Source organism: Balaenoptera physalus, assembly GCF_965194825.1.
Source record: "Balaenoptera physalus genome assembly, chromosome: 5".
NCBI classification, from domain to species: Eukaryota; Metazoa; Chordata; class Mammalia; order Artiodactyla; family Balaenopteridae; genus Balaenoptera; species Balaenoptera physalus.
Window position 1 is genome coordinate 60,381,702 of NC_138884.1, and position 17,963 is coordinate 60,399,664.

At 35.3% G+C, this 17,963-nt stretch overlaps 2 protein-coding genes across 5 annotated transcripts in view; one reads left to right on the top strand and one right to left on the bottom strand.

The window, feature by feature from the left end:
- RASSF6 (Ras association domain family member 6) overlaps positions 1–17,963 on the top strand; it is a 67,842-nt gene that overhangs the window by 42,056 nt on the left and 7,823 nt on the right. For both annotated transcript variants that reach the window (XM_082463916.1, XM_082463917.1), the window contains exons 5-8: positions 4,885–4,982; positions 6,306–6,490; positions 9,425–9,526; positions 9,860–9,911. In XM_082463916.1, coding sequence (XP_082320042.1) covers positions 4,885–4,982; positions 6,306–6,490; positions 9,425–9,526; positions 9,860–9,911 — 437 coding nt within the window. The remainder of the gene's footprint in view (positions 1–4,884; positions 4,983–6,305; positions 6,491–9,424; positions 9,527–9,859; positions 9,912–17,963) is intronic.
- The window catches only part of LOC309661770 (alpha-fetoprotein-like), a 107,723-nt gene that overhangs the window by 34,232 nt on the left and 55,528 nt on the right, over positions 1–17,963 (bottom strand). The window lies entirely within an intron of this gene.

The window sequence follows — 17,963 nt, forward strand, 5'->3', positions numbered from 1 at the left end:
TTGGCAAAATTAGCTATCATTCTTCATATTACCTAAGAACTCATTGCAAAGTTCTCTGAGCAGCCAGCTCTTTTTGATGCATTTAAATTATTTGAATCATGAACGCTTGATTAATGTGGAACACTATGGGAGGATGTCAAAGATATGCAGTAAGCTACCTGTATTATCACATTAAGCTATCACGATTTTGAATGGATATCCCAAGATATTTTCTTTAATTTCTCCAATTAAAATTCAAACCCTTGTTCCTAGAAACACTGAATTTGAGGATGAGTTTCAGAAGCCCAGGTAGAGAAGGTATATTGCTGCCTTTCCATATTCTGTGGCAGATTATAAATTAATCTCCTTATGATGTGCCTTCCATAGAATCCATTTGCCTTTTCTTATTGTTTATCAGAACAGTGATGTGAAACAAACATAAATTATCTCCTTTAGTTTAAAGCTGAGAAAAAAAAAAATAAAGTTGAGAAAGACTACCCTAGAAAACTTTGCTTGCCCTTTACCACAGTAATGAGACTTACTGGGAGAATATTTGAAGTGCAGTGTATCAGATTTTTCTGGTGGGTAAGAACTGTCAGAAAAAGATCCTTGGTCTCTGATTCCCTAGTGGGGTGCAGAGCCACTTTGTTTCAATCCAATCCTAGACACCCTCACTCTGGTTGCCACCCTCAAGGTGGTATTCATTTAAACTCTGAGCCTTGAGTGAAATTGTGTAAGGAAATGGACTATTCCCTCACTCCCTAAGAATTCTTATTGTTCTCTTTCCCACACTGGGTTTGTGTGGGCAGAACTTATACCTCTACTCTCTCAGGATCACAGATTAATATCTCCAGTGGATGGATATGGAATGTGGAATGAAAGACATGGAAGTTGCGTACTCAGCTGCAGGAAGGGCTGCAATCTTTTCTTTCAATTCACCGTTGGGGAGAATCATCAGTTTGTCAAGCTAGTTTGTTTTAATTATCTTTGAAATGAGTCACACTGAATCAGCTTAATGGGAGCGGTATAAGTTTAAAAATAAATCAGTTTGAGCTGTGACCACTTGTGATCTTTTATGGAAACAATTCTACGGACAGTACTTTGATCTCTCATATCTGGTCCAAGTATTTTGTTTTGGAAATTTTTCTTAAAAACAGCTTTATTGAGGTTATGTTTGCTTGCACCAGTTTTCATTTCTGCTTTTAATGTCTTTCCAAAGTCTGCTTTGACGTGCGTTGGACAAGTCATGGCAGAATGGCATAAAGAGCAAAAACTGGACAGGTGTACATTTGAATGACATCAATAGTGTTTTTTCTTTTACAGTGTGGGTAGAGAAGTGGCCGCCTTCTATGTGTCTGTCAAATTTCTACCTCCTTTTTATTTTGCAGCTCATTAGAAAACCTCCCCACAGCTTAAATTTGCTAATGGTGTATATCCTGAAGCTTGATCAGGGCAACGCTAACAGTCTTGTGCTTGGGCAAGTTAAACTATTTGATATTACTTGAAGTCCCAACCAGTTTTCTTTGGAAAACTTTGGGTAACTGCCTTCAAGCTTAGTCACTTGCACAGTTGTATGTGGAGACGCTTCAAATTACACAATCCAGAGCTGAAAACGGGTGGGTTTGGGGGTGATGGGGGGGTTGTTTATTTTTGCTAAGATGGTAGGAAGGAAAATGGGCCAAACACTGACCATATTGAGGCATGTTTGTTTCTCTGTATTTGTGTGACACCACTAAGCTGAGAGAAGGTGAGGACAGGGGTGAAGTTGGGCAGGATTACCAAGAATTTATAGCACATCACTGGTCTGGTGTGCTTGGGCTCTCTCATTTTCCCCCATGGGAGATAGCATTGGGGTGCTTTGCCTTTTTAGTTTCTATTTTTCGTTGGTATTCTGTCTTTTCTATTGCTAACACTCTTTCTATGATAATCACATCTGCCTTTTTTAATTAATCTTCTATAGATTGGGGAAAATTGATAATTTTATCTATCATAAGAATAACTAGACCAAAAAAAAAAAAAAGAATAACTAGAAAAGGGAACCCTCTTACACTGTTGGTGGCAATGTAAATTGGTGCAGCCGCTATGGAGAACATTATGGAGGTTCCTTAAAAAACTAAAAATAGAGTTACCATATGATACTGCAATCCCACTCCTGGGCATATATCCGTAAAGGATTAAAACTCTAATTTGAAAAGATACATGAACCCCAATGTTCATAGCGGCACTATTTACAGTAGCCAAGACTTGAAAGCAACCTAAATGCCCATCAAAAGATGAATGTATAAAGATGATGTTGTGTGTGTGTGTGTGTGTATATATATATATATATATATATATATATATATATATATATATAATGGAATATTACTCAGCCATAAAAAAGAATTAAATAATTCCATTTGCAGCAACATGGATGGACCTGGAGAACATCATACTGAGTGAAGTAAGTCAGACAAAGACAAATACCACAAATATCACTTATATGTAGAATCTAAAAAAATGGTACAAATGAACTTATTTACAAAACAGAAACAGACTCACAGACACAGAAAACAAACTTACGGTTACCAAAGGGGAAAATTGGAGGAGGGATAAATTAGGAGTTTGGGATTAACAGATACACACTACTATATATAAAATAGGTAAACAACAAGGGCCTCCTGTATAGCACAAGAACTATATTCAATATCTTGTAATAACCTATAATGGAAAAGAATCTGTAAAAGGAAATATATATGTATATATATATATCTTAATCACTTTGCTATACACCTAAAACATTGTAAATTAACTATACTTCAATTGAAAAGAAAAAAGAAAAAGGAAGAATAACTAGAGTCTGAGTCAGGACCAAAACAGTTCTCCTTTGAGTTAAAGTTATTGCCTAAAGTTCTTGGACTTTTAAGACATTTATTTTGACTGGCTATATTCTGTATAGTACAGCTTACTAGAAAATTAATAAACAAATAATTAGGATTATCTTATCTATGTCATAAGGCTTTTATTATGAGGCCCAAACGATATAGAAGTTGTAAAAAGACATCAAAGGAATTCAGAGATCAAGGAAGAAAAGGACCATGTTTATTCATATTTGCCACCATTCGTATGAATAAGCATTTTTTGTTGTTGTTGCCACCAGTGACATTTGGGAAGAATTAATGCCACAAATTCCCTATGGGTGGATATTTTTTGGTCATAAGGAAAACAGACATTATGGAAGAGACTCTTAGTAGGACTAAGACTGGTCCCAGCTACGATAGTGTCTATTAACCTAGAGACATCTAGGAATACCTTGGATCCCTAATGGCTCCTGACCTATCATGAAATGGATACAGATGATGGGGATTATGATGAGGATGACAATGAAGATGAGGACGATCACAATAGTTTTTAACACATATTGAGTGCTTACTACGTGTTGGGCACTTTTTCAAGGATTTTACACAAATTAACTCATTTAATCTTCTCAATAACCTTATCCTACCTCATACTATAATCATCCCCATTTTATAGGTGAGAACATTAATGCACAGAGAAGATAAGTAGCTTATCTAAAGCCAGAAAGAAAATAACAATGAGTGTTGGCCCAACTGGTAAAAATAAGCAGTTGCCCAGTTTTATGTATTCTGGGCATTAGAATGCATTGAAAATTGTTAGTACCCTATATAAATCATGATTTTCCAGAAAAGAAGTTTCTCATACGCTTTTCTCCTTTATAAATTGCATTCTTCATAGTGCTCAAGGGTCTTAAAGATAGGCTTTATATCACTATATTGGAGTCACTTTACCTAAAAATGCTTTGAATACAACAGGAACTTAGTGCAAGTTGGCAGAATAAACACTTTGTATCTAAACTCTCCTAAAAGCATTGTGAGATATCTGTATAAGAATCGATTCTGTATGGTGTTAGGGAATGTGCTAATTTCTTTCTTTTACATGTAGCTGTCCAGTTTTCCCAGCACCACTTATTGAAGAGCCTGTCTTTTCTCTATTGTATATTCTTGCCTCCCTTATCAAAGATAAGGTGACCATATGTGTCCATCGACAGATGAATGGATAAAGAAGATGTGACATATATATACAATGGAATATTACTCAGCCATAAAAGGAAACAAAATTGAGTTATTTGTAGAGAGGTGGATGGACCTAGAGTCTGTCATACAGAGTGAAGTAAGTCAGAAAGAGAAAAACAAATACCATATGCTAACACATATCTATAGAATCTAAAAAAAAAAAAGGGGGGGCATTCTGAAGAACCTAGGGGCAGGACAGGAATAAAGATGCAGACGTAGAGAATGGACTTGAGGACACGGGGAGGGGGAAGGGTAAGCTGGGACGAAGTGAGAGTGGCATGGACATATATACATTACCAAATGCAAAATAAATAGCTAGTGGGAAGCAGCTGCATAACACAGGGAGATCAGCTCAGTGCTTTGTGACCACCTAGAGGGGTGGGATAGGGAGGGTGGAAGGGAGATGCAAGAGGGAGGAGATATATGTATATGTATAGCTGATTCACTTTGTTATAAAGCAGGAACTAACACACCATTGTAAAGCAATTATACTCCAATAAAGATGTTTAAAAAAAAAAACGAATGGATTATATTGGGTTCTACAAATTCCATTGGCACTTATGTTTTACAGAATCTATATAATCTTGTGGTTCAGTGTGTAACTGAATTATTGTGTCAAAACATGCTCAAAATCAGTACAAGAATTATTTAAAATGCAAGCTGACTACTCTGGTATAAATATAATTTTAATAATATAAAAAATTGTTATAACTTAGGATGATGTGTCTACCTACAGAGGCCCACAGCACTATATTAATACTGTAAATCTGAAAACCATCCTACGCCTTTTTATGATAGAATAATATCTCTTACAAGATTTATTACTTTTCAGGGGAATGACACGCTGGGGAGAATTTGATGATCTTTACCGTATTAGTGATTTGGACAGGACTCGGATTCCAGTGTCTGGAGCAACAGATTCCCAGGAAGGTCAGTATCAAAATCTTATTAATGAGGAGACTTTTTTAAACTAATACAAAGCATGAATCCTAAATGTTTTTCTGAAATTCAACATTTTATATACCGTTACTTATTAAACCCTTATTTTATATTAAAAAAATATATTTTAGGAACATACTAACTTAAGTCACTACAGTGCTCATATGATGTTTAAGAACCTTACTTTGCTATATAAAAACATTATTTTTTAAATGACATCAAGTCCCTTAGATTTACTAGATTAGGGAGAACTGATGGTTTGAATAAAGTTTGTGTACATAAAATTGTTTTATATTTTCCCCAAGGATTAGGATCATTTATTAAACTCAGAAGATTTCTATGTTAGACCAAGCCCTTCAGATTGAATTTTACATCTTTTGAGAGGTTGAACATTTTGGTTAATAGATATTTATATAACATTGCTTCTCAGAGGCAGATATACTGCATTCACTATATTTGATAGGGTTGTTTCAAACATTTATTTAAAAAAGAGAAATCTACTTGAACATCAAGTGAGTTCATATCAAATTTGACAAACGAATGGAAAATGCCACCCCCTATGACATGTGACAACAGTAATCATAATAATGATGATGTGTTAGGAATAATATTAGTATCTGTCATTTACTGAGACTCGGGCATGATATCATTTTACATGGATTTTCATTTTCATGTAATATGTAGAGATCCAAGGAGAAGATGATGACTGAGGCTGGGGTGGGGTTCACATTCCCGGGATGGTGATATTTCCAAACTGACTTCAGACTGAACAAGCGTATGGTGCTGACATTATCTTCATGAATCTACCAACAACTTCCAATGTTTAGCTTAATTTTTTTCAAAGCATTCTCAGTTCAGTCCTCTCTGCTGTCTCTATAACAACTCAGATTCTGTAACAAACATGATGCTCCTTCCAGGATTCCCTTATCTTTGTCTTATGGCCTTTTGGCATCTTTTATATAAGGGTCCTTATAATTAGCCCTTTGACAACACTCACCTAAACACAAGGGAATCCCAATCTCTTGGCACCAAAGATACAATAAAAATCTATTTTTATTTAAGCACCAGTGCTAGAGAAAGATGAAGTCACATGCTTATACTCTAATTACAATATAATTAAAATTCCAAGGTAAAATGGAAAACAAGTGTCACCAGATGGCCCTATTCTTAAACAAGATCATTGCTATTTTCTGTTTAAAAGCATTATAGTCCATTGCTTAGCTACATAATTACTAAGTATGTAATCAAATCCACCCACGATGCAAAGAGGTGAGCAGCTAAATTATATGGGCTTATAACCTTTATTCTCCCCAGATTATTTATCTTATCACAGTAGCACTCTGAAGCTTCATGCAGATGAAGAACCTGAATCCCCGTTGCTCTATAGAACCATGAGTGAAGCAACCCTGGTGAGAAAAAGGATAAAGCCTCCGATGATGGACAGAAAGGACAGACAGAAGCATAGGGCCTCTATTAATGGACACGTTTATAACCATGAAGTGAGTTACAGTTTCATTAATGTCATTTAAAAGAATGTTGTCTATTGTGCTAACAATATCACTCAATTCAATTTACAATTAAAAATAATAATAATGCCTTTAGATATACTACTACTATTACTATTGGGTACTCTCTATGTGTTAAGCATTAAACTGTTTTGATGGATTATCTCATTAATCACTAAAACAATCCTATGAAGCAGATACCATTATGTTCCCTACTTTACATATGAGTTAACTGTGGTCCACAGAGGTTACACAATCCATCACCGGTCACACTGCTTTTAAGTAGCAACTCTGAACCCAAACCCAGCTTCTGTCTGATGCCAGAAGCCAAGTTCTTAACCAACATGATCAGTGAACCCTAAGTGGCAGGCCCTGTGATACACACTGGAAATATAAAGATGACTCAATTGATGCCTTTGCCAGCATGGAGCTCAGAGCTTGGGCAAAGAAACCAATACATCCACAAATGGCATTAAAATATGTAAGTGCTACAAAAGAGATTGGTTCAAAGTACATTCAAACATTAATATTTAAATAAAAGGAAAAAATCAGCTATAGACTTGTTTATTCTGATCAATTAAATTTTCCAGGTCTTATACATAAACCCATATCACTTTTTACACAAGTGTAATTGTAGTTTATACTATTTGCATTTTGATTTTTTTCACTTAATATGTGTTAAATTTATATGTGCCTTTCTATAGTATTTATAGGACATTTAACTTGGCCGAAGGTAGGAAATACATCATGTTTTTGCAGAACTCAAATTTTTCATGTCATGTACTTTAGCGATCATTCATCCATTCATTAAATAAATACTTAAAAAGCACTCACTCTGTGCAAGGCACCACTCTAAGCCCTTTCATACAAAATATTGACTCACTCATCATAAGCTTTTTTTCTTTAGGGCTTTCTACCTTTTTTCCTTCTTTTTCATCCCTTGAGAGAGTATCCATATGTTCCTTTGGAGACTGGTACGGAGAAATCTCCCTTGTGAATTCTCTGTTCAAATTAGACATTTTTCTGGCTCAAGAATGTCCTCCTGGCCTAAAAGTAACATTGACAGTCCCCCACAGATATGCAACTACCAATTGTCCTGGTTTCTTCTTCTCCTCAGAATTATGCTGTATGTCATCAGCACTTGTGGCGTGATTTGTGTTAAAGTAGGCTGTGAAAGCCACATTATTCCAAATGAGCAGCTTCCAGATGGGATATGCAGGGCTAAGAATGAAATGGGCACTAAAGTTGGCAGCACAGCATCATAGCTGAATGCTTGGGTGTTGCAGCGTGATGACCTGATTGCAAATTCTTGCTGAGCAAATAAAAAATTACTCAACCTCTTAGCCTTCATTCTTTCCTCCTTCCTTCTTTACAAGGCTGTTGATGGGATTAAGTGGAATGAGGTGAGTTCAGTACTTAGCATAAGTATCTGCACGAAGGAAGAACTCCGTTTACATTAGCTTTATTGATATTGATTGAAAGAGATCAAGCGGAACTAAAGATATTTCACACAAATATCATTCACTGCAGTATAATAACTAGCAGAAAACAAAACCCCAAAACCCAAAGCACTCTATCAATCTGTATGCAATGATGGGCATCTAGGAATTTAAGTTGATGTAGTCGTAAGATATGTTTTTATATCATGAAGTCTCTTGATAATGCCTCCAGTATTAGAGGCTTAGATTGTGATGCAGTAGTCCCAAGGGAATACATTCCAAGGCTCCCAATGGATACCTGAAACCGAGGATAGCACTGTATTCTATATATACTGTTTTTTCCTATACATACATACCTATGATAAAGTTTAATGTATAAATTAGGCAAAATAAGAGATTAACAACAATATCTAATAATAAGGTAGAATATTTATAAAAATATACTGTAAAAAATTTCATGTGAATGTGGTCTCTCTCTCCCTCCATCTCTCTCAAAATATCTTATTGCACTGTATTCACCTTTGTAAGGGTGTGAGATGATAAAATACCAGTGGTGTGATGAGATGAAGTGAGGTGAATAACAGAGGCATGGTGATGCAGCATTAGGCTACTCTTGATCATCTGCTTCAGATGATCCTGGACCATCAAGCCATGATGACGTCGATAGTTGGCTGTCAGGAGCAGACATTGTCAATGGTTGGGGATCTTGGGCCGGATGGAGTAGGATGGTGCAAGATTTTATGATGCTACTCAGAATGGCACACAATTTAAAATGTATGAATTGTTTATTTCTGGAATTTTCCATTTAGTTTTTTTCATCTCTCTCAGGATTTTATTTATTTTAAAATAGGAATAATGATCAAATAATGAGAAAAAATTTTATGGTTATATGTTTCTTATGATTTTTTTATGGTGCATTACTAATCCCCAAGAGGGATGTGTCATACTTATCTGACCATGGAAACCTTTTACCAAGTATTATCTAAAAGGCAGACTCTTGATTAGAGCAACTTGCAGGAAATATTGTTCTAGATATTCAATTAGCAACACTTTTACCTCAATCCTCAGTTGAGATATAGGCTGAACCATATGAAATTGCCAACACTGGACCATTTCTGACCAACCAAAAAGGAGTGATTTTATACAGTTCAAATTAAAACAATTTAGAACAATTATTCCCAACCAGGAGGGATTTTGAAATCTTAAACTACACTGAAGAATGGTGTGGCTATCTAGTGAAACTGTTTTGAACATTCTCCAATGATGTTTTACCTAACTTACTCTAGAAAAAATATAAAGCTGTTTAAAGGCATACATAGTACAGTATTCAACAACAACAAAGAAAGTAAAAGTAAGAAAGCAAATTTTTAAACTGATGATCTTGGATTTTTTGTCCAAAGGAAGGCCAGGCTCAAAATATTGACTCTCATTAGTTTGTCACGTTAAGTCCTTAAAATTGTATCAATCTTTTTTTTTTTTTCTCTTCTAGACATCAGTTTTCACTCCAGCCTTTGGATCAGAAACTAAGGTCAGAATAAACAGTAATATGAGAACTGAAGAAGTAATAAAGCAAATTCTCCAAAAATTTAAGGTAATCTTTATCAGTGAACTGAGCTATAAATATCTTGTATATAATTTAACTGGAGGCACATAAATGGATTTTTCTGAAATTAAATGTTCAGTTCCAAAGAATTCTTTCCTATGTATGGTTGACCCTTGAACAAAATGGGTTTGAACTGCATGGGTCCATTTATAATATAAATGGACTGTGCCTGAGAAATTACATTATCCCCAGGGAGCAGAAAAGGTTTTATATCTGAAAGTGAAAAATGAAAGTGAAGAAACATATATAATTTGGGTCTGGTTGGCTTAGAAAACATTGCCAACAAAGAATTCATGTCTGTTCTTTTTTTTCCATTGACAGATTGAAAATAGTGCCCAGGATTTTGCACTTTACATTATTTTTGCAACAGGAGGTAAGAAAGCTTGGTGGTTGTTCTTACATGACTCCAGTGTGTTATCGTTTTCTGCCTATAAGAAAGGCAGAAAAGCAGTTTACTTCCTTCTGTGGAAGAACGGGAGGGAGGGAAAGAAGAAGGAAGAGAGGGGGAGTGTTTTACATTATTCATATTTCACAATTTCAGAGGAAGACACCCTAAGAATAAGGTATCCTAGAAGAGTTTATAATACAAAAGACTTTGCTTGTTGGCCAATCATTAAATTATCTGAATGGCGATCAAAGAGCACTGGAGAATAGGTGGAAGGTTCCCAGGAATTGTTAGGCATTTAAGTTGACCTCTGTACTTCTTTCTTTTTCACTTTCCCTTATTATTCTAGCTCTTACTAGAGTCATCATTACATATCATTTCTTCCTCATCTTTCTTAGCACAATGTCTGACCCATTGTGGGAGTGTTCTCTCTTCCTCAGTAGAGAAAAATGTGCAGAACTTTGTGGTGGAGGTAAAAGTTTAGCAGCAGGACATTCGGAAGAGGCTATATGTGGGGTGCTAGGAGCAGGGAGTGAAAGATTAGAGAAACCCTAAGGCAATACTAAAATGAAATCTTTGAAAGCCTTAAAACTGAAAAATTTTAAATGTTAAATTATAAAAGTAGCTCAGGTTATAATTTAAGTATCAGAATGTTTGAGTCAGAAATTGAATAGAATAAAATAATACATTTTGATCTGGAACAATTACAAGAAAATGAAAGCTGGATTTCCAAACACATACAAAATTAAAGTCCTTATAAATCAAAAGCTTAAATATAAGAAATATATTAAATTTTTGAAAATTCTAAGAGTGAGTGTGTGTGTGTGTCTGTGTGTGTGTGTATTCATTCTAGTTGTTTTGGAAAAGAGCTAAAAGGTAGAAACATTGAACTGTATAAAAATGTATTGATAAAAGATACAAACATTATGAAGAAGGGTCACAATGAAAGCAACTGTAGACACATAAACAAAGTGTTAAAATTTATTCAACTATCAACTGCTATGGAAGAAAATCATAGAGATAGGCACCACTGAAGAGGACTTGGAGCAGAAGCAGAAGGCCTAGAAGCAGACCCTGTGGTGTCTTTCTACCCTGCTGCCTCTGAAAAAAAGCTCAGCAAATAGTTAGAGACCCAGAGTGAGGGCAGACAGCAGAAGTAAGATGAACTACAGTCCTGCAGCCTGTGGAAGAAAAACTACATTCACAGAAAGATAGACAAGATGAAAAGGCAGAGGGCTATGTACCAGATGAAGGAACAATATAAAACCCCAGAAAAACAACTAAATGAAATGGAGATAGGCAATCTTCCAGAAAAAGAATTCAGAATAATGATAGTGAAGATAATCCAGTACCTCGGAAAAAGAATGGAGGCAAAGATCGAGAAGATGCAAGAAATGTTTAACAAAGATCTAGAAGAATTAAAGAACAAACAAACAGAGATGAACAATACAATAACTGAAATGAAAAATGCACTAGAAGGAATCAATAGCAGAATAACTGAGGTAGAAGAACGGATAAGTGACCTGGAAGACAGAATGGTGGAATTCACTGCTGCAGAACAGAATAAAGAAAAAAGAATGAAAAGAAATGAAGACAGCTTAAGAGACCTCAGGGACAACATTAAACCCAACAACATTCGCATTATAGAGGTCCCAGAAGGAGAAGAGAGAGAGAAAGGACCCGAGAAAATATGTGAAGAGATTATAGTCAAAAACTTCCCTAACATGGGAAAGGAAATAGCCACCCAAGTCCAGGAAGCGCAGAGAGTCCCATACAGGACAAACCCAAGGAGAAACACGCCGAGACACATAGTAATTAAATTGGCAAAAATTAAAAACAAAGAAAAATTATTGAAAGCAGCAAGGGAAAAACAACAAAAAACATGAAAGGGAACTCCCATAAGGTTAACAGCTAATTTCTCAGCAGAAACTCTACAAACCAGAAGGGAGTGGCATGATATACTTAAAGTGATGAAAGGGAAGAACCTACAACCAAGATTACTCTACCCAGCAAGTATATCATTCAGATTTGATGGAGAAATCAAAAGCTTTACAGACAAGCAAAAGCTAAGAGAATTCAGCACCAACAAACCAGCTCTACAACAAATGCTAAAGGAACTTCTCTAAGTGGGAAACACAAGAGACGAAAAGAACTTACAAAAACAAACCCAAAACAATTAAGAAAATGGTAATAGGAACATACATATTGATAATTACCTTAAAGGTGAAAGAATTAAATGTTCCAACCAAAAGACACAGGCTTGCTGAATGGATACAAAAACAAGACCCATATATACGCTGTCTACAAGAGACCCACTTCAGACCTAGGGACACATACAGACTGAAAGTGAGGGGATGGAAAAAGATATTCCATGCAAATGGAAATCAAAAGAAAACTGGAGTAGCAACACTCATATCAGATAAAATAGACTTTAAAATAAAGAATGTTACAAGAGACAAGGAAGGACCCTACGTAATGATCAAGGGATCAATCCAAGAAGAATATATAACAATTATAAATATATATGCACAGAACATAGGAGCACATCAATACATAAGACAACTGCTAACAGCTCTAGAAGAGGAAATCGACAGTAACACAATAATACTGGGGGACTTTAACATCTCACTTACACCAATGGACAGATCATCCAAACAGAAAATTAATAAGGAAACACAAGCTTTAAATGACACAATAGACCAGATAGATTTAATTGATATTTATAGGACATTCCATCCAAAAACACCAGATTACACGTTCTTCTCCAGTGCGCACGGAACATTCTCCAGGATAGATCACATCTCGGGTCACAAATCAAGCCTCAGTAAATTTGAGAAAATTGAAATCATACCAAGCATCTTTTCTGACCACAACACTATGAGATTAGAAATCAATTACAGGGAAAAAAATGTAAAAAACACAAACACATGGAGGCTAAACAATATGTTACTAAATAACCAAGAGATCGCTAAAGAAATCAAACAGGAAGTCAAAAAATACCTAGAGACAAATGGCAATGAAAACACGATGACCCAAAACCTATGGGTTGGAGGAATAGCAGTTCAAGAGGGAAGTTTATAGCTATGCAAGCCTACCTCAAGAAACAAGAAAAATCTCAAATAAACAATCTAACGTTACACCTAAAGGAAGTAGAGAAAGAAGAACAAACAAAACCCAAAGTTAGTAGAAGGAAAGAAATCATAAAGATCAGAGCAGAAATAAATGAAATAGAAACAAAGAAAACAATAGCAAAGATCAATAAAACTAAAAGCTGGTTCTTTGAGAAGATAAGCAAAATTGATAAAGCATTAGCCAGACTCATCAAGAAAAAGAGGGAGAGGACTCAATTCAATAAAATTAGAAATGGAAACAGAGAAGTTACAACAGACACCACAGAAATACAAAGCATCCTAAGAGACTACTACAAGCAACTCTATGCCAATAAAATGGACAACCTGGAAGAAATGGACAAATTCTTAGAAGGTATAACCTTCCAAGACTGAACCAGGAAGAAATAGAAAATATGGACAGACCAATCACAAGTAATGAAATTGAAACTGTGATTAAAAATCTTCCAACAAACAAAAGCCCAGGACCAGATGGCTTCACAGGTGAATTCTATCAAACATTTAGAGAAGAGCTAACACCCATCCTTCTCAAACTCTTCCAAACAATTGCAGAGGAAGGAAAGCTCCCAAACTCATTCTATGAGGCCACCATCACCCTGATACCAAAACCAGACAAAAATACTAAAAGAAAAGAAAATTACACACCAATATCACTGATGAATATAGATGCAAAAATCCTCAACAAAATACTAGCAAACAGAATCCAACAACACATTAAAAGGATCATACACCATGATCAAGTGGGATTTATCCCAGAGATGCAAGGATTCTTCAATATACGCAAATCAATCAATGTGATACACCATATTAACAAATTGAAGAAGAAAAACCATGTGATCATCTCAATAGATGCAGAAAAAGCTTTTGACAAAATTCAACACCCATTTATTTTAAAAGCTCTCCAATAAGTGGGCATAGAGGGAAACTACTTCAGCATAATAAAGGCCATATATGACAAATCCACAGCAAACGTCATTCTCAATGGTGAAAAACTGAAAGCATTTCCTCTAAGATCAGGAACAAGACAAGGATGTCCACTCTCACCACTATTATTCAACATAGTTTTGCAAGTCCTAGCCATGGCAATCAGAGAAGAAAAAGAAATAAAAGGAATGCAAATTGGAAAAGAAGAAGTAAAACTGTCGCTGTTTGCAGATGACATGATACTATACATAGAGAATCCTAAAGATGCCACCAGAAAACTACTAGATCTAATTAATGAATTTGGTAAAGTTGCAGGATACAAAATTAATGCACAGAAATCTCTTGCATTCCTATACACTAATGATGAAAAATCTGAAAGGGAAATTAAGGAAACACTCCCATTTACCACTGCAACAAAAAGAATAAAATACCTAGGAATAAACTTACCTAGGAAGACAAAAGACCTGTATGCAGGAAACTATAATACACTGATGAAAGAAATTAAAGATGATACCAACAGATGGAGAGATATACCATGTTCTTGGATTGGAAGAATCAACATTGTGAAAATGACTATACTACCCAAAGCAATCTACAGATTCAATGCAATCCCTATCAAACTACCAATGGCAGTTTTTACATAACTAGAACAAAAAATCTTAAAATTCGTATGGAGACACAAAAGACCCCGAATAGCCAAAGCAGTCTAGAGGGAAAAAAATGGAGCTGGAGGAATCAGACTCCCTGACTTCAGACTATACTACAAAGCTACAGTAATCAAGACAATATGGTACTGGCACAAAAACAGAAACATAGATCAATGGAACAGGATAGAAAGCCCAGAGATAAACCCTTGCACCTATGGTCAACTAATCTATGACAAAGGAGGCAAGGCTATACAATGGAGAAAAGACAGTCTCTTCAATAAGTGGTGCTGGGAAAACTGGACAGCTACATGTAAAAGAATGAAATTAGAACACTCCCTAACACCATACACAAAAATAAACTCAAAATGGATTCAAGACCTAAATGTAAGATCAGGCACTATAAAACTCTTAGAGGAAAACATAGGCAGAACACTCCTTGACATAAATCACAGCGAGATCTTTTTGGATCCACCTCCTACAGTAATGGAAATAAAAACAAAACTAAACTAATGGGACCTAATGAAACTTCAAAGCTTTTGCACAGCAAAGGAAACCATAAACAAGACAAAAAGACAACCCTCAGAATGGGAGAAAATATTTGCAAATGAATCATTGGACAAAGGATTAATCTCCAAAATATATAAACAGCTCATGCAGCTCAATATTTAAAAAGCAAACAACCCAATCCAAAAATGGGCAGAAGACCTAAATAGACATTTCTCCATAGAAGCCATACAGATGGCCAAGAAGCACATGAAATGCTGCTCAACATCACTAATTATTAGAGAAATGCAAATCAAAACTACAATGAGGTATCACCTCACACCAGTTAGAATGGGCATCATCAGAAATTCTACAAACAATAAATACTGGAGAGGGTGTGGAGAAAAGGGAACCCTCTTGCACTGTTGGTGGGAATGTAAATTGATATGGCCACTATGGAGAACAGTATGGAGGTTCCTTAAAGAAGTAAGAATAGAATTACCATATGACCCAGCAATCCCACTACTGGGCATATACCCAGAGAAAACCATAATTCAAAAAGACACATGCACCCCAATGTTCATTGCAGCACTATTTACAATAGCCAGGTCATGGAAGCAACCTAAATGCCCATCGACAGATGAATGGATAAAGAAGATGTGGTACATATATACAATGGAATATTACTCAGCCATAAAAAGGAACGAAATTGGGTCATTTGTAGAGACGTGGATGCATCTAGAGACTGTCATACAGAGTGAAGTAAGTCAGAAAGAGAAAAACAAATGTCGTATATTAACGCGTATATGTGGAACCTAGGAAATGGTACAGATGAACCGGTTTGCAGAGCAGAAATTGAGACACAGAAGTAGAGAAAAAAACGTATGGACACCAAGCAGGGAAAGTGGCGGGTGGTGGGCGTGGTGGTGTGATGAATTGGGAGATTGGGATTGACTGATATACCCTGATGTGTATAAAATGGACGACTAATAAGAAAATAAATAATTTTTTAAAAAAAGAAAACAAGGATACAATCATTATGAAGAATATCAGATAAATGATTAATACCTACATTATCAAAAAGTTCTTGCAAAATGATAGTGAAAAGGCAATCCAATAAAAATAAAGTATGATAAAGCAATTCAAAGAATAACAAAGGAACCAGTAAATATTTTTTGGAAAGTCTTAAACTCAAGGAAATACAAGCATTAAAGGAAATGCAGAAGTTAAGGAAATGTAAATTCAATCCTTAAATTCAATGTAATATTATCACCTATGTCTGGTGTGGATAAGGGTAAAAGCATATGTTCTTGCAATTCTGGTGAAGATCTGTCTGTCTACTTTCTTAAAATTCATTCTAGCAACATTTGTTAAAATCCACAGTATACATATCCTTTAACCCAGCAATTCCACTGGTGAGAATCTGTTTCACAAAAATAAAAGGACTACTGCCTACAGATTTATGTGCAAGGCTATTTATAATGACAAAAAGCTAAAGGCAAAGTTACCCGTCATAGAGGAATGATTTAATAAGTGATTATTATGCAACCATTAAATGAAATGAGTTAGATCTATACCAGTTGAATGGAAGGAATTCTATAATATACATTTAATTAAAAATTCAAGATGCCTATAAATGTATGTAGTATGATCCTATTTTTAGAAGAGAATTATAAATCCCTATTTATGTATGTGGTTTATATGATCACATGATCAGGGAGAAAGGTATGGAAAGATAAATACCAAGCCATTAACATTGATTACTTGGTTAGGGGGTTGGGGAGATACAGAAAAGACAATGGGAAGGAGAAAACAAATTATGATTTTTAAAAATATATGTGTACAATAAAAATAGCAAGTGTGATATGACCACCTTTATGTATTGTTTGTGTGTGTGCATAAAGAGATATATGAAGGGATGGACACAAAAAGTGAAAAGATGCTTATCCTAGAGTTCTGGGATTCCAGGTGATTTTTACTTTCTGCCTTATACTTTTCCTCATAATTACAGTAGTATGTATGTTATTGAGGAATAATTAGGAATAACTGACAAATATAATTGTATATATTTAAAGTGTACAATGTGATGATTTGACATACATATACACTGTGCAACGATTACCAAGATCAAGATAATCAACACATCCATCAGCTTACATAGTTAACTCTTTTTGTCTTGGGCTAAGAATGCTTAAGATCTACTCTCAGCAACTTTCAAGTGTACATTAGATCCTCAGAAATTATTCTTCTAATAACTGAAAATTTGTACTCTTTGACCTATATAACCTCCTTTCCCCTCCCCAATACGTATGTTATTTTTAAAATCAGGGGGAAATGCTTATTTTTACTGTAAAATGTAGTTATTTAAATCTTACCTGTGAAAATTATGTTTTCTTTTATATTGTGTCAAAATTTCCTATACATGAAATCCAGAACTGAAGGTAATCATAACTAGGACCTTTTTAGGGACCAGGAATAGAGAAAAGAATGGAGCATATAGCACCTGTTTGGGTAGTAATGTGGAATATAGATAGCTGTGTTTTTTAATACCTTTTATCTACTAAACGCATGATCTATAACAGTGTTTCTCGAATTGTAGCACCCTTCAGAATTACCTGGAGAGTTCATTTAAAACACAAATTCTCAAGCCCCTCCAGATCTGAGGACAGTCTGGGAATACATATTTCTAATAATTATCCCAGGTGACCATGAAGGAAGGAACATTGCCCTGTGATATCAAGAATGAAGCAAATCGAGGATGCAAAACCAAGTTAATACAAGATGTAAAGGTCAGAAGAGGATTCTGGTGGGTTAATGACAGAAGCTAAATTATGGGGTTCCCCATTGCTTCAGAAAAG